The sequence below is a fragment of the Bufo bufo genome, chromosome 3 (assembly GCF_905171765.1).
Source record: "Bufo bufo chromosome 3, aBufBuf1.1, whole genome shotgun sequence".
Classification (NCBI taxonomy): domain Eukaryota; kingdom Metazoa; phylum Chordata; class Amphibia; order Anura; family Bufonidae; genus Bufo; species Bufo bufo.
This window is the reverse complement of record NC_053391.1, coordinates 140,586,808-140,611,328: the sequence shown is the minus strand read 5'-3', so window position 1 is coordinate 140,611,328 and position 24,521 is coordinate 140,586,808. Positions and strand designations below refer to the sequence as shown.

Below are 24,521 nucleotides of genomic sequence, written 5' to 3'. Positions count from 1 at the left end.
TGAGAAGCGAAGAACCTCTGGACTACTGGGTGTGCAGGCTTGACCTGTGGGCAGAGCTGGCACAATTTGCCATCGAACTCTTGGCTTGCCCCTCGTCGAGTGTCCTGTCCGAAAGGACGTTCAGCGCAGCAGGGGAGATCGTGACCGATAAGCGCACTTGCCTAGCTCACAACAGTGTGGACTACCTCACATTTCTAAAAATGAATGAGGCATGGATCTCGGAGGAATTCAACACCTGTGACGACCACGTGTAATTGACTTTCCTCATGCCAGCCCACACATATCCGCCGTCACCCAGAACAAAGAGTGATCCTTGTCTCATGTATATCGAACAGCATAAAAGGCCTTTTCTTTCAGGAGAATGCCTAATTTTTGGGGCCTGTACTGACCTACAGTAAAATTTTTAGTCAGTGACCGCCTAATGTACCTCCAGCCACATCATCACAAGTTCTTTTCTGTCAGGTGAATGCCTAATTTTTGCGGCCTGTATTGGCCTATAGTAAAATTTGTATCCAGTGACCTCCTAATGTACCTCCAGCCACATCATAAGTTCTTTTCTGTCAGGTGAATGCCTATTTTTTGGAGCCTGTACTGGCCTGCAGTCAAATTTTTATCCAGTGACCGCCTAATGTACCTCCAGCCACATAATCACAAGTTATTTTTTGTCAGGTGAATGCCTAATTTTTGGGGCCTGTACTCCTGTGGCCTACAGTAAAAATTTTATCCAGTGACCACCTAATGTACCTCCAGCCACATAATCACAATTTTTTTTTTTGTCAGGTAAATGCCAAATTTTTTGGGCCTATACTACAGTGGCCTACAGTAAAAAAAATTATCCAGTGACCGCCTAATGTACCTCCAGCCACATCATCACATTTTTTTTTCTGTCAGGTGAGTGCCTAATTTTTGGGGTCTGTACTGGCCTACAGTAAAAATTTTATCCAGTCCCCTCCTAATGTACCTCCAACCACATCATAAGTTCTTTTCTGTCAGGTGAATGCCTAATTTTTGGAGCCTGTACTGACCTACAGTAAAATTTGTATCCAGTCCCCTCCTAATGTACCTCCAGCCACATCAAAAGTTATTTTCTGTCAGGTGAATGCCAAATTTTAGGAGCCTGCACTGGCCTACAGTAAAATTTTTAGCCAGTGACCGCTTAATGTACCTCCAGCCACATCATAAGTTCTTTTCTGTCATGTGAATGCCTAATTTTGGAGCCTGTACTGGCCTACAGTAAAATTTTTATCCAGTGACCGCCTAATGTACCTTCAGCCACATCATCACAAGTTCTTTTCTGTCAGGTGAATGCCTAATTTCTGGGGCCTGTACTGGCCTACAGTAACATTTTTAGCCAGTGACCGCCTAATGTACCTCCAGCCACATCATCACAAGTTTTTTTCTGTCAGGTGAGTGCCTAATTTTTGGGGTCTGTACTGGCCTACAGTAAAATTTGTATCCAGTGACCTCCTAATGTACCTCCAGCCACATCATAAGTTCTTTTCTGTCAGGTGAATGCCTAATTTTTGGGGCCTGTACTGGCCTACAGTAAAATTTTTATCCAGTGACCGCCTAATGTACCTCCAGCCACATCATCACAAGTTTTTTTCTATCAGGTGGGTGCCTAATTTTTGGGGTCTGTACTGGCCTACAGTAAAATTTGTATCCAGTGACCTCCTAATGTACCTCCAGCCACATAATTACAAGTTATTTTCTGTCAGGTGAATGCCTAATTTTTTGGGCCTATACTATAGTGGCCTCCAGTAAAATTTTTATCCAGTGACCGCCTAATGTACCTCCAGCCACATAATCACAAGTTCTTTTCTGTCAGGTGAATGCCTAATTTTTGGGGTCTGTACTGGCCAACAGTAAAATTTGTATCCAGTGACCTTCTTATGTCCCTCCAGCCACATCATAAGTTCTTTTCTGTCAGGTGAATGCCTATTTTTTTGGGGCCTGTACTGGCCTACAGTAAAATTTGTATCCAGTGACCTCCTAATGTACCTTCAGCCACATCATAAGTTCTTTTCTGTCAGGTGAATGCCTAATTTTTGGAGCCTGTACTGGCCTACAGTAAAATTTGTATCCAGTGACTGCCTAATGTACCTCCAGCCACATCATCACAAGTTCTTTTCTGTCACGTGAATGCCTAGTTTTTGGGGCCTGTACTGGCCTACAGTCAAATTTTTAGCCAGTCACTGCCTAATGAACCTCCAGCCACATAATTACAAGTTATTTTCTGTCAGGTGAATGCCTCATTTTTTTGGGCCTATACTACAGTGGCCTACAGTAAAAATTTTATCCAGTGACTGCCTAACGTACCTTCAGCCACATCATCACAAGTTCTTTTCTGTCAGGTGAATGTCTAATTTTTGGGGCCTGTACTGGCCTACAGTAAAATTTGTATCCAGTGATTTTCTAATGTACTTCTAGTCACATCATTAAATGTTCTTTTCTGTCAGGTGAATGCCTAATTTTTGGGGCCTGTACTGTTCTACAGTAAAAAATTTATCCAGTGACCGCCTAATGTACCTCTAGCCACATCATCACAAGTTCTTTTCTGTCAGGTGAATGCCTAATTTTTGGGGCCTGTACTCCACTCCAGTGGCCCACAGTAAAAATTTTTACCAGTGACCGCCTAATGTACCTCCAGCCACATCATCACAAGTTCTTTTCTGTCAGGTGAATGCCTAATTTTTGGGGCCTGTACTGGCCTACAGTAAAAATTTGTATCCAGTGACTGCCTAATGTACCTCTAGCCACATCATCACAAGTTCTTTTCTGTCACGTGAATGCCTAGTTTTTGGGGCCTGTACTGGCATACAGTAAAATTTTTATCCAGTGACCGCCTAATGTACCTCTAGCCACATCATCACAAGTTATTTTCTGTCAGGTCAATGCCTACGTTTTGGGGCCTGTACTCCCGTGGCCTAAAATAAAAAATTTCTAGGCTCCAGCAGGGCACATTTATGAGAGTTTCCCTTTAAGACGCATAAAAATGGCCCCAACATATTTTTTGTGGGAATTTTTGCCAATGATACCCCTGTGGTATGTCGCAGTCCATTTTTTTCGACTATTTGTGCACTTCTAGCAAGTATTTGATGGCTGCAAACATGACCTGAAGGCTTTTCAGGTTCGCCTGCTATTAAAAACAATGGGGGCTGCCGGGAACGCGTGATTAGCAAACATTTGATAGCGAACGCGCGCTCGCATTCGCGAATCGCCCCGGCCGAAGTTCGGCCATCACTAATTACTAATAAAACTATTTCTAAAATTTTCATCTAAAGTACCTATAAACAAAAAAGTCCATCCTTTGGTTGCCTTTCAATGTAGGAATTCCATTATTATTATTATTATTATTATTATTATTATTAAACCACCTTAAAAACAGAATCACTTTTGATTTAAGCCTCCTATCCTCTAGTTTCATAAAAATAAGAATTTCTACAGACGCAGGTTTTGTATTTTCATTTATTATTAGATTTAATGGTTATTATATTCCTCAATTGGCAATTGCATGCCAGGACACTACATTGGGTTTATAAGCTTTCACCTCCCCCACACATGGACATATCACATCAAATAGCCAGTTATAGAATATATGCCAGAATCTATGTTGTCTTCATTTAAATTACAGTTTATGTTGCCTAGTCCAACATAATCCAAAGGGATTTGCTTGTCTGTTATTTTCATTGCCAACTCTCGTTCTTCTTTCCAAAAGATTTTGATTACTCTGTATTGCCAAATACAATGGAACATAGAAACTTTGAGTTGTCTTACATTTTGGACATTCTTGCTTATAATTTGTCATCTAGTTCATAAGTGGGAGATTAAATGCATGACAGGATCTGTTAATCACTTGAACATCATTTCTCTCGATTTTCACATATTATGTTTGCAAACCCCTTTCACAATGTCAACTTCGTGGACATCTCTTCTGCTATCAACTCTTAGTTCAAGTCCTTACCCCACTCTTTCAAGATCTGCCTATCCTGTTAAACTTTCTTTAATGCACTGTATTATAAACTTTAGAAAGTAAACCTGAATTTACCCAGAGAAGCAGGGAGTAGAACTAGAACTGCATTGGCACAAAAATACACTTCTACAGAGCCTCATAAACATGTAACTTGTTTATAAAGAAGGAAATATCTTGCTACAATTGTTTGAATCTCTCAGCGTTTCTTACATCTACCATATTAGAATGGATTAGCTCTCCCAAAGTCTTGGTTCCTTTGTCAGAAAATTTCTGGCTTCTTTTCAAATTTACTTTTAGACCTATTCCTGGATAGAGTTGAGCGGACACCTGGATGTTCGGGTTCGGCCGGTTCGGCCAAACTTGAAAAAAAAGTTTGGGTTCGGGACCCGAACTTGAACCCCAACGCAAACCCCATTGAAGTCAATGAGGACCCGAACTTTTGGCCAAAATGACTCTAAAATAGCCATGGAAAGAGCTGCAAAATGTGCTTTAGATCATGCCAAATGCTCTGCAAACAAATGTGGATAGGGAAATGAATTAAAAAAACATAAAAGACCTTAAAAAAAAAATTAGGAATGATGTAGGAGGAGGCAGTGAATGGGTGGATGTGGCGGTGTAGGCTCACGTGGCGGTCTAGGTGGAAGCGACGGCGAAGGAGGAATAGGTAGCCAACACAGATGTGTGTTATTTAGCATTTTTACATAGGGGTATCCCCCAAAATATTGGGGCATATATATATAAAAAAAGGAATAAGTGCACTTGAGTACAAGGATGGATGGTTGAGGCTGTTAGAACTGTCTATTCTGCACAAGGTACAGACAAGTCTTGTGGGATCCAGGCCTGGTTCATTTTAATGAACGCGAGCTTGTCCACGTTGGCTGTGGACAGGCGGCTGCGGCTGTCTGTAATGACGCCTCCTGCCGTGCTAAATACACGTTCAGAGAGCACACTGGATGCAGGGCAGGCCAGCACCTCCAAGGCATACAGGGCAAGCTCTGGCCATGTGGACAATTTGGAGACCCAGAAGTTGAATGGGGCAGAACCATCAGTCAGTATGTGTAGACGTGTGCACAGGTACTGTTCCACCATGTTCAAATGCTGCCTCCTGCTAACACGCTCCATATCAGCAGTTGTGGCTGGTTGTTGCTGCGAGGTGACAAAGCTTTTCCACATGTCGGCCATGATAACCCTGCCTTCTGAGGTTGGCGACCTCTTCCTCCTCCCCTGCCTTCGCCTTGTGCTTCCACTTGTCCTCCGGCATCAGTCGGGAATGCTCTCAGGAGCGCGTCTACCAGCGTGCGCCTGTAGTCGCGCATCTTTCGATAACGCTCCAAGGACGTCACATTGTCTTTGTAATGGGGATCCAGCAGGGTGGCCACCCAGTAGTCAGCACACGTTAAAATGTGGGCAACTCTGCAGTCGTTGCGCAGACACTGCAGCATGTAGTCGCTCATGTGTGCCAGGCTGCCTAGAGGTAAGGACAAGCTGTCCTCTGTGGGAGGCGTATCGTCTGCATCCTCCGTATCCCCCCAGCCATTCACCAGTGATGGGTCTGAGCTGCGTTGGGTGCCACCCCGCTGTGAACATGCTTCATCCTCATCCTCCTCCTCCTCGTCCTCCAGTAGTGGGCCCTGGCTGGCCAAATTTGTAACTGGCCTCTGCTGTTGCAAAAAACCTCCCTCTGAGCCACTTCTAAAAGACTAGCCTGAAAGTGTTAGAAATGACCCCTCTTCCTCGTCCTGGGCCACATCCTCTTCCATCATCGTCCTAAGAGTTTTCTCAAGGAGACATAGAAATGGTATTGTAACGCTGATAACGGTGTCATCGCCACTGGCCATGTTGGTGGAGTACTCGAAACAGCGCAACAGGGCACACAGGTCTCGCATGGAGGCCCAGTCATCGGTGGTGAAGTGGTGCTGTTCCGCAGAGCGACTCACCCGTGTGTGCTGCAGCTGAAACTCCACTATGGCCTGCTGCTGCTCGCACAGTCTCTCCAGCATGTGCAAGGTGGAGTTCCACCTGGTGGGCATGTCGCATATGAGGCGGCAACCACTCGTTGGTCTGTTGTTATATACCCCGCCACAACTCCTGCGCGGTGTGGGGCCTGTCCCCCAAACATATCAGTTTCAGAACGGCCTGCTGACGTTTACCCCTGGCTGTGCTGAAGTTGGTGGTGAAGGTCTATCGCTGACCGGATGAGGAGGTGGTAGAAGAGGAGGAGGAAGCTGAGTAGGAAGAGGAGGCAACAGGAGGCAAAGAATGATGCCCTGCGATCCTTGGTGGCGGAAGGACGTGCGCCAAACAGCTCTCCGCCTGGGTTCCAGCCGCCACTACATTTACCCAGTGTGCAGTTAGGGAGATATAGCGTCCCTGGCCGTGCTTACTGGTCCACGTATCTATGGTTAGGTGGACCTTGCCACAGATGGCGTTGCGCAGTGCACATTTGATTTTCTCCGATACTTGGTTGTGCAGGGAGGGCACGGCTCTCCTTGAGAAGTAGTGGCGGCTGGGAACGATGTACCTTGGGACAGCAAGCGACATGAGCTGTTTGAAGCTGTCCGTCTCCACCAGCCTGAATGACAGAATTTCAAAGGCCAGTAGTTTAGAAATGCTGGCATTCAGGGCCAGGGATCGAGGGTGGCTATGTGGGAATTTATGCTTTTTCTCCAAGGTTTGTGAGATGGAGAGCTGAACGCTTCCGTGTGACATGGTGGAGATGCTTGGTACCGGAGGTGGTGGTGTTGGTGGCACATCCTCTGTTTGTTGGGCGGCAGGTGCCAACGTTCCTCCAGAGGTGGAAGAAGAGGCTGAGTCAGCAGCAGAAGAGGGAGCAGGAGGGGCCTGAGCCCTTTCTTGGTTTTGAAGGTGCTTACTCCACTGCAGCCCATGTCTCGCATGTAGATGCCTGGTCATGCAGGTTGTGCTAAGGTTCAGAACGTTAATGCCTCGCTTCAGGCTCTGATGGCACAGCGTGCAAACCACTCGGGTCTTGTCGTCAGCACATTGTGTGAAGAAGTGCCATGCCAGGGAACTCCTTGAAGCTGCCTTTGGAGTGCTGGTGGCGGTGGCCAGTATCAGGCGAACTGTTTTGGCGACGGCTTCTCTGCTTTTGCACCCTGCTCCCTATTTTGCTACGCTGTTGGCTCGGTCTCACCACTGCCTCTTCCTCCAAACTCTGAAAGTCAGTGGCACGACCTTCATATCATGTGGGGTCTAGAACCTCATCGTCCCCTGCATCGTCTTCCACCCAGTCTTCCTCCCTGACCTCCTTTTCGGTCTGCACACTGCAGAAAGACGCAGCAGTTGGCACCTGTGTCTTGTCATCATCAGAGACGTGCTGAGGTGGTATTCCCATGTCCTCATCAGGAAACATAAGTGGTTGTGCGTCAGTGCATTCTATGTCTTCCACCCCTGGGGAAGGGCTAGGTGGATGCCTTTGGGAATCCCTGCCAGCAGAGTCTTTAAACAGCATAAGAGACTGCTGCATGACTTGAGGCTCAGACACGTTACCCGATATGCACGGGGGTGATGTGACAGACTGATGGGCATGGGTTTCAGGCGCCACCTGTGCGCTTTCTGCAGAAGATTGGGTGGGAGATAATGTGAACCTGCTGGATCCACTGTCGGGCACCCAATCGACTAGCGCCTGTACTTGCTCAGGCCTTACCATTCTTAGAACGGCATTAGGCCCGACCAAATATCGCTGTAGATTCTGGCGGCTACTGGGACCTGAGGTAGTAGTTTCAGTAGGATGTGTAGCTGTGGCAAAACGGCCCCGTCCTCTCCCTGCATCAGAGGCTCCACCAACATCACCACCACGACCATGACAGCGTCCTTTATTAGATGTTTGCCTCATAGTTAGTGTTCACCAAGCAAAGTAAAAAGTGGTTGAGTCTGTTAAAAATAATTATCCGCCAATAAAAACCCTGATGTAGGGTATTGCACTAAATTTTTTTTTTAACTCTATATGACAGCGGTATTTGCGGCCTAAATTTCATAGTAACTTAATCCCAGATGTGCAGTATTTCAGAGGTTTTTTTTAACCCCAGTAAGCAAAAGCCGTATTTGTGGTCTAAATTTCACAGTAACTTATGCACCTCTAATCCCAGATGTGCAGTATATCAGAGGTTTTTTTTAACCCCAGTAAGCAAAAGCCATATTTGTGGCCTAAATTTCACAGTAACTTATGCACCTATAATCACAGATGTGCAGTATATAAAACACAGTGTTTTTTCCACCCCGGTATGCGAAAGCCGTATTTCTGGCCTAAAATGAACAGTCCCTTATGCACCTATAATCCTAGATGTGCAGTATATGAAACAGAGTTTTTTTTTTTTCACCCAGTATGCCCCAGTATGCCCAAGCCATATTTCTGGCCTAAATGTGACACTCACTTATGCACCTATAATCCTAGATGTGCACTATATGAAACAGATGGTTTTTTTTCACCCCAGTATGCCCCAGTATGAGAAAGCCGTATTTCTGGCCTAAATGTAACACTCACTTATGCACCTCTAATCCCAGATGTGCAGTATATTAGAGGTTTTTTTTTAACCCCAGTAAGCAAAAGCCGTATTTGTGGCCTAAATTTCACAGTAATTTATGCACCTCTAATCCCAGATGTGCAGTATATCAGAGTTTTTTTTTAACCCTAGTAAGCAAAAGCCGTATTTGTGGCCTAGATTTCACAGTACCTTATTCACCTCTAATCCCAGATGTGCAGTATATCAGAGTTTTTTTAACCCCAGTAAGCAAAAGCCGTATTTGTGGCCTAAATTTCACAGTAATTTATGTACCTCTAATCCCAGATGTGCAGTATATCAGAGTTTTTTTTTTAACCCCAGTAAGCAAAAGCCGTATCTGTGGCCTAAATTTCACAGTAACTTATGCACCTATAATCACAGATGTGCACTATATAAAACAGTGTTTTTTTCCACCTCGGTATGCGAAAGCCGTATTTCTGGCCTAAAATGAACAGTCCCTTATGCACCTATAATCCTAGATGTGCACTATATGAAACAGAATTTTTTTTCCACCCCAGTATGCCCCAGTATGAGAAAGCCGTATTTCTGGCCAAAATGTAACACTCACTTATGCACCTATAATCACAGATGTGCAGTATATAAAACACAGTGGTTTTTCCACCCCGGTATGCGAAAGCCGTATTTCTGGCCTAAAATGAACAGTCCCTTATACACCTATTATACTAGATGTGCACTATATGAAACAGAGTTTTTTTTTTTACCCAGTATGCTCCAGTATGCCAAAGCCGTATTTCTGGCCTAAATGTAACACTCACTTATGCACCTCTAATCCCAGATGTGCAGTATATCAGAGTTTTTTTTTTAACCCCAGTAAGAAAAAGCCGTATTTGTTGCCTAAATTTCACAGTAACTTATGCACCTATAATCACAGATGTGCAGTATATAAAACACAGTGTTTTTTCCACCTCGGTATGCGAAAGCCGTATTTCTGGCCTAAAATGAATAGACCCTTATGCACCTATTATCACAGATGTGCACTATATGAAACAGAGGGTTTTTTTCACCCCAGTATGCCCCAGTATGAGAAAGCCGTATTTCTGCCCTAAATTGAACAGTCACTTATGCAGCGATAATCCTAGATGTGCACTATATGAAACAGAGGGTTTTTTAAACCCCAGTGTCTCAAAGCAGTATTTCTGGACTTGCAGACATGCAGATATCCTGTGCTGGTGCACTATCATGCATTAAATGGCTGCCGATTATGTATTGACTAACTGAAGGAAAATAAGTTCGTTTTCAGTAGTAGTTGGCTCAGGGCAGGCTTAAAACAATTGTGCACTGCACCCACAAAACACATTTGCTGTAGATCGCTTAGTAAAGAAGCAGTTCTTCATAAGATTCCTCCCTGATCTCTCCCTCACAGCAGCTGCAGCCTCTCCCTACACTAATCCGAGCAGAGTGGCGGGCGGCACTACGTGACTCCAGCTTAAATAGAGGCTGGGTCACATGCTGCAGTAGGCATGGCTGTGATGGCCTCTTGGGGCAAGTAGTATGACGCGTGTTGATTGGCTGCTTTGCAGCCTTTCAAAAAGCGCCATAAAAATCGCTGAACACCGAACCCAAACTTTTACGTAAATGTTCGGGTTCTGGTCCGGGTGCCGAAAAACCTAAAGTTCGGTACGAACCCGAACTTTACAGTTCGGGTTCGCTCAACTCTATTCCTGGATGATCATTAAAGCCTAGCTGTTTAGAAAAAGTTCATAGGACCTCACAATCTATGTAAAGATTCTATCTTTTAGACTGCTTGAAATTGTCTCAAACCTGATTAGGTCGGATTAGTTGAAAACAGATAAGCCTCAGGTAGTACCTGTCACGCACTTTCCTGTCTGCCCTCCTGGTCACAATATGATGTCAGCGTTGCTCTATTGCTATGGCCCAGCTGACAGTGGGGTTGCTCGACCTATCAGGCAGTCAGAATGCTAGACCAATCAGGTTTTGTTCTGGTGTCACATGCCTCTTCAGGCAGGCTATTTAAACAAACAGCTAGTGGCCTCAGGTGTCTGTAATAGGTTTTCTAAGCCTCACTAGCTAGTTGTGTGTTTGCTACTCTGGATCTGACCTTTGCCTGTTGACGTTGATATTACCTATGATTATTGATTTTGTCTCTAACGTGACCTCCTGGTATTTGATTCTGCTATCTTTTGACCTTGCCTTTGCCTGCTGACTTTGTCTCTGACCTTTTCTCCTTATTTCACTTTGCTGTGCATTTGTATCTCATTTTGGATCCTGATCCGATCCTGGTTTTGCTTGTCTGATTTTCACCTCTTTCTGTCTTACTATTCTTTTCCCATTTTGGTTTAGGCCCCTGCACTTAGCTAAGAAGGGACTATCGTACAGTTCTGGGCGATTACTTAGTACAGATCGTGCAAGAAGGGACAGTGGTGCGGGTGGAGCACAAGGCTGCACTGTTCCCTACCCTTGGGGATATAGAAAGACTTTGTTAGGGTGCAATGGGGATATACATTTACACTCTTTGTTTTCTTTAGTATTAAGGGTTCAATTTAGAGCATTTATATATTTATATTCTTGGAATTGCCAGAAAAACTCTAACCTTACTACAGACCTTCCCCTCTGACTGTAATTAAAAACATATACCACTTAACTAACTGTCAAAGCTGGTAGAATTCATATGACCTGCCTCGTTATTTATTTTCTTTTTACCTCCTCCTTGTGTTTTAGCTTTAAAGGGCATCTGTCACCATATTTTGATGCATTGTGTCCTGGTGCCCTGTGGAAAACAAACACAGTATCACAAACATACCTTTTGGTCCCTTTGTTCATTTTCCTAGCCCCAGAAAAAAGACTTTTGAGCCTTATGCAAAATAGGTGAAAAGAGCCCAGGTGATGGTCCCCAGGGCTAATGTTGCCCAGGCATCTCAGCAAGTCCTGTGCAGGTGCAATGCTGGTCTTGTCTCACGCCTGTGCTGTCAGCAGCCTGCGAAGTGAACTTGATGATACCATTGGCCACAGGGGGTTGCTGAGTATGCAGGTGTGAAAAGTAATGTACCTGCACACTCAGTAGCTCTCCGTGGCCAGCAGCAGGGTGCTGACTTCACAGGTGTGAGACAAGACCGGCATTGCACCTGCACAGGATTTCACGAGGGCACCTTTATTAAGACCGACGTTTTAGACCCCCGTGGATCTGCCGAAGTTCTGAAGAGGTGCAGGCCTCTTCATAACTTCAGCGCTTCCAGAGCCAGTTCTAAGTGTAAGACAGCTTCCAAACTGTCTAACATTTAGACCATTTTCTATGACAGGCGTAGAAAATGATAAATGAGACGTGCCTGCCGGCCTGTCCCCTTGACCACAATTTTAGACCTGGCATGAGTGGGGGAAAAGTCGCAGATATCGACGCAACTAACCATTGCACCGCCATCTGCGCCTGCAATACGCCTAACTTAGACCTATTTCAGATTAGTAAATGATCCCCTATGTTATTATTTTTACTATAAAAGTCAAAGTTTAGAAAAAAATAAGGAGCGTTTACAAACATTTGTCATACATTATATTGAGTTGAGTACTAAGTTTATTGATTTACATATTGGAACTCTAACACATATTGTGGACTTACTTAGGCTGACTTATTTTACATTAACTTTCTTGCCAAGTTTAAGAAGTAAAAGACATTTTATTATTAGTTGTAATAAGTTATGGTACAGTATTTTCTTTCACTTCTACTATGGCACTGATTTTAATAAATAACCCCCTGAGGATCCATTTCTTTCCAAAGTCCCTACAGCTGTCCTCTGGAATATCTACGATTCCTTTATTACTCATGTTTAATCAGATCAATTGTGTTACATAAATTCTCAAAGCACTTTAGCTCCATTAATTAATATTCTTTTCTCGGAGGCACTACGAACAATAGACAGTTAGCGGTACAGCTTTTCATAGGCCTGTTTGTGTTTGGATGCAAAATGAAATATCTCCTGCTGTGCTTATATTCATGTGCATCTCCATCAAATTCTCTTTCCTTTTTTCTCTGTCCAATTTCTCACTTACTCATTAAAATATAATTGTTTTGTTTATTTTTATTTTAGAATAAATATTCATATTTTTTGTTTTTTTTCACTGCAACTGACAAAAGTTACTTTATTAAAGATTAGCTATTACAGATTCTGAAAGCTTCATTTGGCTATTTTCTTTACTCCCATAGCAGTGAATGGAGTGCATGCCGCACATGTTTGGTGTCCTCTCCTTCCCTTTGAGGGCCCAATTCTGGAGATAGGACCCTCACCTATCTGACATGGATGGCATACCCTAGTGTTATGCCATCCATGTATGAGATGGAAATAACCCTTTAATATAGGAATACATTTCTTACTACATAAAGTGATATTTAAAGAGGACCTGTCACCACACGTTAAATGTGTTATTTATACATTTATAGCTCTGCTTTTTCTGAACTTAATACTGCCCCATGTACAGCTATCTCTGTATACACACTTACACAGGGAATGCTATCAATCTCTGATACCTCCCCTGATACCTCCCTTGTGTACAGCTATCAGTGACATTTATAGCTCTGCTTTTTCTGAACTTAATACTGCCCCATGTACAGCTATTTCTTTATACACACTTACACAATGCTATCAATCACTGATAATACCTACCGCATGAACAATGAAGTCAGAAAAAGCAGAGACTTATGCATAAATTACAAGCTTTACTGAATCTTTTCCCACAAAACTACATATTAATCTGCTCAGCTCCTCCTGTCTGCAGTACTGTACTGTACTTTGTGGTGACATGTCCTCTTTAAGGTAAAGGCATTGTATATTAGCAGTCCGTGAACAATGTTCAGTGTCATAATGCTATTTATATGACATAACTGTTTTCACATGTTTTTCTATGCAGATGGTACACCAGTCCTACCACTGTGAATGCATTTTACAGTTCATCTACAAACCAAATTAGTAAGTGTTCCCTATCGCTTTATTGCTTGCTATTACCATAAAATTTTATTCTAAAGAAGCATATTTACATTCTACAGTTGTACGTGGATGTCTTTGGTTGCGAATGATATTAGTTGGGGTTAGGATCCCATGTATCCAGGACGATCATAAGAATATTTATAACAGCAGGAGATGAATGTGCCATTGATGAGGAGATGATGATGTGTCTAAAAGTGTGTTTGTGTGAGGACAGGACTGGAAACATTATCATTGGCCTGATGTGCATAAATAATTAGGTGTTTTCAAATACTTGTCAACATGGTCTATTTAATAGAAGCCCAATTTAGAGAGCTAATGGAGAACCATTAATAAAACACAGAGAGGCAGATTTACTAATATTGTCTAATTTTTTAGATACTGTAGCTTGAACTTAGACTAGACAGTCTGAAAATGTGCCAGATTTATAACAATGCTGGATGATACATCTGGTGCATACATATAGCTGTCTAGTGTAAGGTTAGACCACCTATTAGTTTGCTTACTTTATGCCAGAATCATATGCCAAAATGATGTATTTTTGATGCACAATGTCACATTGCTTTTGCTCTAGGCCATTTCCCTTTCACTAAGCCACGCTCTAAACCACTGTTGGACGGGTTGAAAAAGGTGTCTCAGTTACTTAATAAATGTGGTGCAAAGCATGCATGCTAGCTCCAGAATTTAGGTGCATTTTGAGTAGAAATCCCTGCATTGTATCTGACTGTTGACTATATTACACTATTAGCAAAAACATTCTTCTACAAAGTACAGAGGGTTTTTCAATAGTGTAGCTCAGAGTCAGTCAGCATTCCATCCCCAAAACTTTACTAAACTGGAGTCTTACAGTGCTAAAATCTTGAGGGTTTTCCTTGCTTGTTTTTTGATCGAGGATGACACCAGCTGGACAAAGCATTGTCATGAGTAGAGAGGAGTAAATTTTTTGAAATTCGTTTCTGGTCTGATTTAAATTATTCGGTTGGCAGATTCAATTCGGATACAAATAAATTTGACCTGAATCGAAAGCGCTCAGATTGCCCAGAAAAGTCATGTAATACTCTGAGGTCTCAAAGGACGGTATCCAACACCTTTTAAACTACCTTTTAAGTTTTCCCACCTCAGACATTGATTTCATATTGCTAGGATATGCCACCAGTTTCAGATAGATGCGGGTCCTACCTCTGGGACCCTCACCTATCTCTTGAACAGGACCCCTGAAGTAAATAGCTGCACATGCGCGGCCAGCCTCAATTAATTTCTATGGGAGTTCAGTAAATAGTAGAGTGCTGGCTTGGCTATTTCTGGCAGTCACATAGAGGTGAACGCAGTGGTGGCCACACTCCCACAGTACACTCTCCATTCATTTCTTTGGGACTGTCCATATGGAGTAGGTGTGAAATATAGTGCCAACGTTTTTTTATATGGAGGTGTTCACTACAGTTTTCCTGCATGATACAGCATCCATATGGAATTATACTGACTGCAGTACTTTATGGAACTGGGTTTTTATTAGCCCTATTACGTACCCAAATAACATGTAGAAACAAATTCTTTCTTCAGTGGTGAAAAAAATGCTAAAAAATATTAAAGATTTGCTCAGGGTTGGAAAAACATGATGGCTTACTTCCAAAAATAGTCTCACACCTGTTCATAGGTTTGTCTTTGTCTCTGGTATTGCAGCTCTGTCTCATTAAATGGGCCACACAGCAAATTTCGTTGTGAAATTTGGCAAAGCAGCCGAACTGAATTTTCATTAACTTTGCTCATGTCTAAAAATAACTAATGAAAGGTATTTGGGAATATATTTATAATAAAGTAATATTTAAGTATTTTCAGTAATGTTATTTTTTTTAATTACTGGAAAACCCCTTTAACTTCAATAGAGATGAGCTGTAATAACAGAAACAACCTATCGACACGTGTTGCTCTGTTTGCTAAAGAAAGCAACAATGTTTTTCTAATCTTGTAGGCATGTATTACATGTGCACCCACTTTGAGAATGATCCTTTCTTCTGTTGAACTCTGTATCAGTATTAAGATCAGCACATATTTTTAAACTGTGATTTGTGCTATCATTCATTCTCTATTTTCTGTGTATTACAGGATTCCCAGCTGGAGAGCTTCAAAAACCTTTCTTTTGGGGAACAGAATATCCACGGTAAGTAAACATTTTTAGATGCCTGGAAATAAATGACCTTACTGCTTCAGATGTACTGGTGCAATGCTCACCAGTACAAGGAAGGTGGTATATCTTAATAATAAAGGCAGAAAAAACATGTTCAGTCCCTCAAAAAATAGCAATTTGTACTTTCTACATGATATGTTTTCCATGATTTATTTATTTCCATTTTATTTATTTATGCACCTACAGTATGATCAGTATAATTCAACACTTTTGGGAACTATCAGATGAAAATGCTTGTTCTCCATTGGAGACTAAGAACTTCAATCCTAATGAGATGTATGAAAAAGTTCAATTTAAAGTAAATGTTCAAACCAACTCCAGTCTTACTGCATACTCTTCTACTAATGGCTATAGATAGCAGGAACAACTAGAAATAGAGTAAAACCTCAAAAACCTTTCATCCACAATATATTTAGAAAAATGTAACTGTTCATCAATAAAAAAATAAACCTTTTCAGCTTCTTTCAGAGCATGTGGGAAAAAACTGAAAGACCAAAACCCAGGGTTCGGTAAATTAATTGGCTTGGTGCTGGATTTACTTTTATTAATGAACCCTTTTTTACTTTGTAAATATAATATAGTACCTCTAGGATGAGAAGTTTTTGTGGTTTTACACTATAGCCTGTTGTTTGTGCTATCCATTACTTTGGAGAATGGAGGGACACAGTAGACATCCTTGGATTTCATGGTGTAAAAACAAGAACTGACAATACTTACATTTTTCTTTTGATCCATTTGCACCTACCTCATGAGATTGGGGTTGGAAATTCTCAGATTGGTGGCTGGTTTAGATAAAGTCATTTATAAATTGAATACCGTGGCACTCTTGACAGAATTCCGAGTTTGACATTTTTTCAGGGTTGGGTGTGGACATGCCTATTTTTGAAAATTTACCAACTATCCTCGGTATGCCCCATTCTTTTAGTAAGAAAGGGAAGCAAATGAGCGCTTAACAAGCTCTGCCTCTAATGCCACCAGATGTGAGGCAGCTATCCTATAAGTCGGTGTTTGACCCTTTAAATAGGCCTTGAGACATGACTTGGATAGTAAATAAGCCAGTGCCTCATCTGCAGACAGCTGTTTCAGGGAGAGAGTGCCTTAGTCTGCGTGAGGAGACTAGGAAGAATGGGATGCAAATGAGCTCTTAACAAGCTCTGCTTCTACCCCCCAAATCCTGACTTGGCCTCTCACCCAGTTAAGCCAGTACTCTCTGCTCTGCACTGATGAGGGGCAATAATCTCGAAACAGTTGTCTGCAGATGAGATGCTGGCCTATTTATTATCCAAGTCATGTCTCAAGGCCTATTTAAAGGGTTGAACATTGACTAATAGGATAGCTGCCTTACATCTGGTGGCATTAGAGGCAGAGCTGGTTAAGAGCTCATTTTCATCCCATTCTTTCCAGAATTTCTCACGCTGACTAAGACACTCTCTCCTCAAGGAGAGATAGTACACCCCAAATGCACTCTTTTAGTGTCGCATCAAACCCCTTTTCATAATGCATCATAATCTCTCCGACCTCATATGGGTTCTGGAGCTGTGTCTAATGATGTATCATCCAGGCCTGCATACAGTTAGAGCTGATGGAGGTTGTTTTCTGGGCAAAGCAGCCCTTCATGAGATGCACAGGAGATTTGCTAACTCTTCTGGGTGTCCATGAGGTCTCCCCTTTTTCTGTGAGCTGGATGTTTCTGGGAGAGTCAAAAGTATGATAGAGTAGAGATGAGTGAATTTCTAAAAAATTTTATTCGGCCAGTTTGCCAAATTTTCAGAAAATATTAGATCCGAATTTATTAGTGTTGAATCGCGTTAAAAACAGTGATTTCCTGGCTGCAGAGAGCCTGTATAGTGGTGTAGAATACTGTGCCTTGCAGTAACACACATAGGGAGTCTGCTGTGCTAGTGAAACAATACTGTGAGTCAGTATGACATGCAGATGATAGGCGTCTGCACACTTCACTTATTTGGGCAGTTACAGGGCCAAAACTGACCAAATAACTCAAGTGTGAACTCAGCCTTACAGGTCAATGTTAGCGTCAAGAATAAGCATACTCCTTTTACACCGTCATCAGCTGATTCCACATAGATGTCTACAGAACCTGTTCTATTAAACGCTTATACAAGTAAAGCCCCCCTTCCCGAGTGGAGAGGGAGTCAGCAGTAAGTTTATGTTGACGTCACTGATTATTTTGCCCTTCCTCTGATCTATCAGAACAATAACCCCAAAAAAACGGATCCTGTCTGTTGAGCATCCGCCTTCACTCGGTCAGCATTTGGTCAGTAATCCATCAGTATTGCTAAAGCCCAAAAAAAAAAAAAACAGGAGTGGATCCAAAACAGAGTTGACACGTGAATGGAATATTTGCATGTCTTCTGTGTTTTGTACCCACTCCTGCTTTTGACTACCAAATCATAAGCCAATTTTGATGCAAAATAGGGACCATGTCATACAGGTCTTACAGCTGCTACATAGACAGGATCTGTTGTGCGTCTCATTTTTCCTTCCTTCTGACAGATCAGAAGAAGGGTCAAATAAATGATGTCAACCAGGCCAAAAAGGCAAAATAGTGGCCCAGTCATGGAGTTGGGAGGGTGGGAACAGCATGAGTGGACCAGTGACATAGTGGTGATGTGGCAGCAGCATGAGGAGACCACAGAGTGGTGATGTGGCAGCAGCATGAGGAGACCACAGAGTGGTGAAGTGGCATCAGCATGAGAAGACCACAGAGTAGTGATTTGGCAGCAGCATGAGGAGGCCACAGAGTGGCACAAAGACAGAGTGTGGAGGTGGCAGCAGCAGCATGAGGAGACCACAGAAAGGCGCAGAGATAGAGTTGTGAGTTGGCAGCAGTATGAGGAGACCACGGAGTGGCAAGGTGATCACAGAGTGGCCCAAAGACTGAGTTCTGAGTTGGCAGCAGCATGAGTAGACCACAGAGTGTCCCAGTGACATAGTGTTAAGGTAGCAGCAGCATAAGGAGACCACAAAGTGGTGATTTGGCAACAGCATGAGACCACAGAGTGGCACAATGACAGAGTGTGGAGGTGGCAGCAGCAGCATGAGGAGGCCACAGACTGGCAAGGTGACATAGTTTGGAGATGGCAGCAGCATGAGAAGGCCACAGAGTGGCACAATGAAAGAGTGTGGAGGTTGCAGCAGCATGAGTCATCCACAGAGTGGCACAATGACAGAGTGTGGAGGTGGCAGCAGCAGCATGAAGAGACCACAGAGTGGCCCAGAGACTGACTTGTGAGTTGGCAGCAGCATGAGGACACCACAGAGTGGCCCAGTGACATAGTGTTGAGGTAGCAGCAGCATGAGGAGACAACAAAGTGGTGATTTGGCAGCAGCATGAGGAGACCACAGAGTGGCACAATGACATTGTGTGGAGGTGGCAACAGCAGCATGAGGAGACCTGAGTGGTGAGGTGGCAGCAGCATCAGGAGACCACAGAGTGACCCAGTGACAGAGTGGGGAGGTGGGTGGCAATAACAGTACCCGCTGACGATGATGGGTGTAAGAAGAAGCACTTGGCATCAGATGTGTGGCATCAGGTGGGTGGCAACATCAGAATAGTAGCCAAGGCAGGTAGCCAGAAGAAACCGATCTCGTTGTCAAGGTTTCGGTGAGGCATCAAGGATGATCTAATCTGATGCATCAGGCATTGTTGGGTGGAAATCTTGGCTGATCCACGCCTGATTCATCTTGCAAAGGTGAGTCTCTCCACATTTTGGGTGAACAGGCGAGTTCTCCTTGGGGTAACTATGGCCGATGCCACACTACTGGCTGGGCAGGACAGCTTTTCCAGGGCAAACTCAGCCAGTTGCGACCACAAATCCAGTTCGTCAATATGGGGTGGCAGGGTGCTGTCCAAGTATGCTACCACCTGCTGGTTCAGGTTCTGCTCCAGGTCTAGCTGCTGCTGCTTATGAGTAGTTTCTTCACTAGGCAGGTTAAGAAAGCTGCTCATCATCGACTCTAGACTCAAGCTGCTGCTGATGGAGCTGGTACTGCTCCTACTCCTCCACCCAACCACAGCAGCCATAGCAGTGGAACGAGAGTGCCCCCCCGGTCAGACCTGGGAGAGGATGGACGATGGCACAGATAGCCAGAGGCCAACTGACTACATAGGATGTCTGTATAGTAGTTCAGTTTGTCATCCCTCTCAGCGGGTGTAAAAAAGGCCCCCATTTTGGACAGGTAGCGAGGGTCCAAGAAGGTGGAGAACCAGAAGACATCCCTCTGCTGAATGGTGACAATTTGGTTGTCACTACCCAAGCAAGTGAGCATGCAGCGCGCCATTTGCGCTAGTGACTCGGAGGGACTCCCTGCCTCCATCTCCACTGCATACTGCCACGGGGTACCTGGGTCATCTGCCACATCTTCCTCATCTCCCTCTTGCTCCTCTGGCTGCTACTGCTCCTCCTCTCCTGTCACCTGTGTAGAAAAACCACCCATTTTGCTACACATTGCTCCAATGTCCTCCTCCTGTTCAACCCCCACAGGGCTCATGTGGCCATGAGATGTAGGCACCGTGTCTCCAGTCTCCTCACCAGCCAGATTTATCAGCATCTGTTCCAGGATATAAAGCAGTGAAATGACGTTGTTCATACCGTAGTCCTGGCGACTGACAAATTACGTGGCATCCTCAAATGGCCTGAGAAAACAGCAGGTGTCACGGATGAGCTGCCACTGGCTGACATCAAAGTTGCACAGGGGAGTACTTCTGTCTGCTTGGATCATCAAGAAATCGTTTATGGCCTTTCTCTGTTTGTATAGTCGGTCCAACATATGGAGGGTGGAATTCCAACGGGTGGAAACGTCGCATATCAGCCTATGTTGGGGTACGCAGTTCTGACGCTGCAGCTCAAGGAGGGTGTGTTTGGCGGTGTACAAGTTGCTGAAGTGCATGCAAAGTTTCCTGCCCATTTTTAGGATGTTTTGCAGATGGGTGGAAGACTTCAGGAACCGCTTGACAACCAGATTGAACATGTGCGCAATGCAGGGCACATGGCTCAGCCCTCCTTGATGCAGCACTGACACCATGTTCTTCCCGTTGTCAGTCACCATGGTTCCGATTTTGAGTTGTCGCAGAGAAAGCCACAATTTGATTTCTTGATGAAGGACACTGAGCAGTTCCTCCCCTGTGCGACTCTGTTCGCCCAGGCAAATGAGGTGTAGAATAGCGTGACACTGCCGTTCCCTGCACATGTGGTATGCTGGAGGAACACAGTGAATTGTCCCTGCAGTGGAGGCTGAGGACACGGTGGTGGATGAGGAGGCAGAGGCGGACATTGTCGCAGGACCAATGGCGTGAGAACGTGGAGGCGGAAGCGGCATCATCTGGCCAAGTTGCTGGTGTGGCTGGGCAGGAACCACATTCACCCAGTGGGCCAAGGACATGTATTGTCCCTGACCGTAGTTACAGCTCCACACGTCGGCGCTGCCGTGCACTTTGGCAGACACCGACAGGCTCAAGGATCGGCCACCTTCTGTTCTACATATTTGTGAAGGGCTGGTACTGCCTTTTTGGGAAAGAAATGACAGCTTGGGACTCTCCACCTTGGCTCAGCACAAGCCATCATTTCTTTGAAAGGTGCAGAGTCCACCACTTGGAGACTGCAGTACCAGCATCTTGGCCAGGAGTATGTTCAGCTTCTGTGCCATAGGATGACCACACGCTTATTTCTGTCTCTTGGCAATCGCTTCGGTGATCGACTTCTGACGAAATGAGTGACGAGGAGTAGATGATGGGAAGGACAGACAGCTCCCTTTGGGTGAGGTGGTGGAGCCTTGACAGCCTGAAATCGGGTGCGTGCCACTGGGTGATGCAGCGGTTGCTGCGGAAGGCTGGACCACCACATCGGAGCCATGGTTCTCCCATGCCACTTTATGGTGACGCTGCATATGTTGACGCAGGGCTGTGGTTCCAACATTGGCACCCTGGCCGCGCTTCACCTTCTGCCCACAGATTCGGCAATTGGCCATATTCACCTCCTCCGGCAGCTTAACAAAAAACTGCCACACCGCCGAGTAGGTGATTCCGTGAACCCCTGCACCACTACTTTCCGAGCAGGTAGACTCCTGCGAAGTGGGTGGTCTACCCCGGACATGTTTGGCGCCTCTTCCTTTAAAACCACTTAGGTCAAAGTGAGTGGTACAAACTCTTAACAGAAAACACCATTAAAGCTCATATTGATGTACTTGACAGTTTTAAGAAAGTCAAATGTCAGTGCTTATTTCCAATGCATAATAATAGTCCCTCTTTATACCCAACAGCAGCATTTATTCCACAGTAAATCCCAATAAGAAAAACATTTAGTTATCCTGTTCCGGACATAGGGCGTACAGGTACATCCTATGTATTTCCGATCACCGCCGTTCGGCGGGCGGTGATCGAAACCCAGTGCCTGCTCAAATCATTGAGCAGGCACCTGGGGACAATGCACCGGGGGGGTCCTGTGACCCCCCCGTGTAGGCAATCGCAGCAAACTGCAGGTCAATTCAGACCTGCGGTTTGCTGCGTTGCCGGGTTATTCGGGTCTCTGGGGACCCGATAACCCAGAACAGGATGGTGATCGGTGGTGTGATAATACACCACCAATCACCATCCTGCGATCCTGAGAGGTGATGGTGACATCACCTCTCAGGATCGGCTCTCATTGGCTTCAGGGGCGGGCGGGCCATTCAAATTATCGCAGCGCTCCTCTCCTCCTCCTTTTGTGTCGGGGAGCCGAGGAGAGAGGGCTGCATCGGGTCTCCAGCCAGCACCCCCATCTGTTCAGAGCTCAGGATCCACGGATCGTCAGCCAGCACCCCATCTTTGTCCCAGCACCCCCATCTGTGCACCCAGGTATTTAGGGAAAGGTTAGGGAAAGGTTAGGTTAGGCAGGGATATTCAGGGAAAGAAAAAATCTGTTTCTGATTGCATCACCCTAAATCGGGTGTCTGGGGTCCACAGCACAGCTGTGTGACCATAGACCCCCCTGGGGTGCTGCAGCTTTCCCCCCTGCCCCCCCTCAACTTTTTTTGTGACGCAAGCAGTTTATTTTTTTTTGTGTTCGTACGCTGACTGTGGCCAGCACTCTTAGCGTCCGGCCACTGTTAGCGCATCGCACACCCCACCGCTGATCAACTTCGGACGGTTAATCAGCAATTTTTATTTTTATTTTTAAATTTTTTGCCCTTTTTTTAGTTAGTCTTTTTTTTTTTGGTCTGTTAGGTTTAGTGTAAGTTCGCAAACACCCGTGCCTCCACACACACACATGCACACCAAATAAAGTTTATCACGCACGCACACACACACACACACACACACACACTCCCCTATGGCCCGCCGGATGTTCTCGGCTGAGGAGGCATACGCCCAGCTTGCCTCCGACTCCGAGAGTCTCAGTGAGGACGAGGATGACCCCACTTTCCTCTTGTCATCCACGTCCTCCTCATCTTCTAGCGATGATGATGAGCCCCCAAGGCGGCGGAGACGCGGCCAGGCGGAGCAAGGGGACCGCCATGCTAGGGACCCTGTGGCCCACCCTAGTACGAGCAGCTCTGGGGCTCGTGCTAGTTTTCCGGTCCACCAGTTAAGTCCACCGGAGCCCCCTGCCGCTGAACTTGTCTGGTATACCCCAGAGCGTTTTGAGCCCATGATTCCTGATTTTGTAGGCCAACCAGGAATCCAGATTTCCACAGTCGACTTCACTGAATACGACTACTTTAATCTTTTTTTCAGTGACCACTTTGTAAGGCCTCCTGCACACGAACGTTGTGTGCACCCGTGGCCGTTGTGCCGTTTTCCGCTTTTTTTCACGGACCCATTGACTTTCAATGGGTCCGTGGAAAAATCGGAAAATGCACCGTTTTGCAGCCGCATCCGTGATCCGTGTTTCCTGGCCGTGAAAAAAATATGACCTGTCCAATTTTTTTCACGGCCAACGGTTCACGGACCCATTCAAGTCAATGGGTCCGTGAAAGAACACGGATGCACACAAGATTGGCATCCGTGTCCGTGATCCGTGGCCGTAGGTTAGTTTTTATACAGACGGATCCGAAGATCCGTCTGTATAAAAGCTTTTTCAAAGCTGAGTTTTCACTTCGTGAAAACTCAGAACCGACAGTATATTCTAACACAGAAGCGTTCCCATGGTGATGGGGACGCTTCTAGTTAGAATACACTACAAACTGTGTACAAGACTGCCCCCTGCTGCCTGGCAGCACCCGATCTCTTACAGGGGGCCGTGATCAGCACAATTAACCCCTTCAGGTGCGGCACCTGAAGGGGTTAATTGTGCTGATCACGGCCCCCAGTAAGAGATCAGGGCTGCCAGGCAGCAGGGGGCAGACCCTTCCCCCCCCTCCCCAGTTTAAATATCATTGGTGGCCAGTGCGGCCCCCCCCCCTCCCTCTATTGTAATTATTCGTTGGTGGCACAGTGTGCGGCCCCCCCTCCCTTCCTCTATTGTAATAATTCGTTGGTGGCACAGTGTGCGCCCCCCCCCCTCCCTCCCTCTATTGTAATAATTCGTTGGTGGCACAGTGTGCGCCCCCCATCGGCCCCCCCCCTCCCTCTATAGCATTCTCAACATTGGTGGCCAGTGTGCGGCCTCCCATCTCCCCCCCCCCATCATTGGTGGCAGCGGAGTTCCGATCGGAGTCCCAGTTTAATCGCTGGGGCTCCGATCGGTAACCATGGCAACCAGGACGCTGGTTGCCATGGTTACTTAGCAATAGTACAATAGTAGAAGATTCATACTTACCGGGCCGGCTGCTGCGATGTTCGTGTCCGGCCGGGAGCTCCACCTACTGGTAAGTGTCATTGCTAAATGAACTGTCACTTACCAGTAGGAGGAGCTCCCGGCCGGAAGCAGACATCGCAGCTCCCAGGTAAG

At 45.2% G+C, this 24,521-nt stretch overlaps 1 protein-coding gene across 1 annotated transcript in view; it reads left to right on the top strand.

The window, feature by feature from the left end:
- The window catches only part of PHEX (phosphate regulating endopeptidase homolog X-linked), a 286,267-nt gene that overhangs the window by 225,379 nt on the left and 36,367 nt on the right, over positions 1-24,521 (top strand). Inside the window, exons 15-16 of the mRNA XM_040423656.1 lie at positions 13,375-13,433; positions 15,552-15,606. Of these exons, the coding sequence (XP_040279590.1) occupies positions 13,375-13,433; positions 15,552-15,606 (114 nt within the window). The remainder of the gene's footprint in view (positions 1-13,374; positions 13,434-15,551; positions 15,607-24,521) is intronic.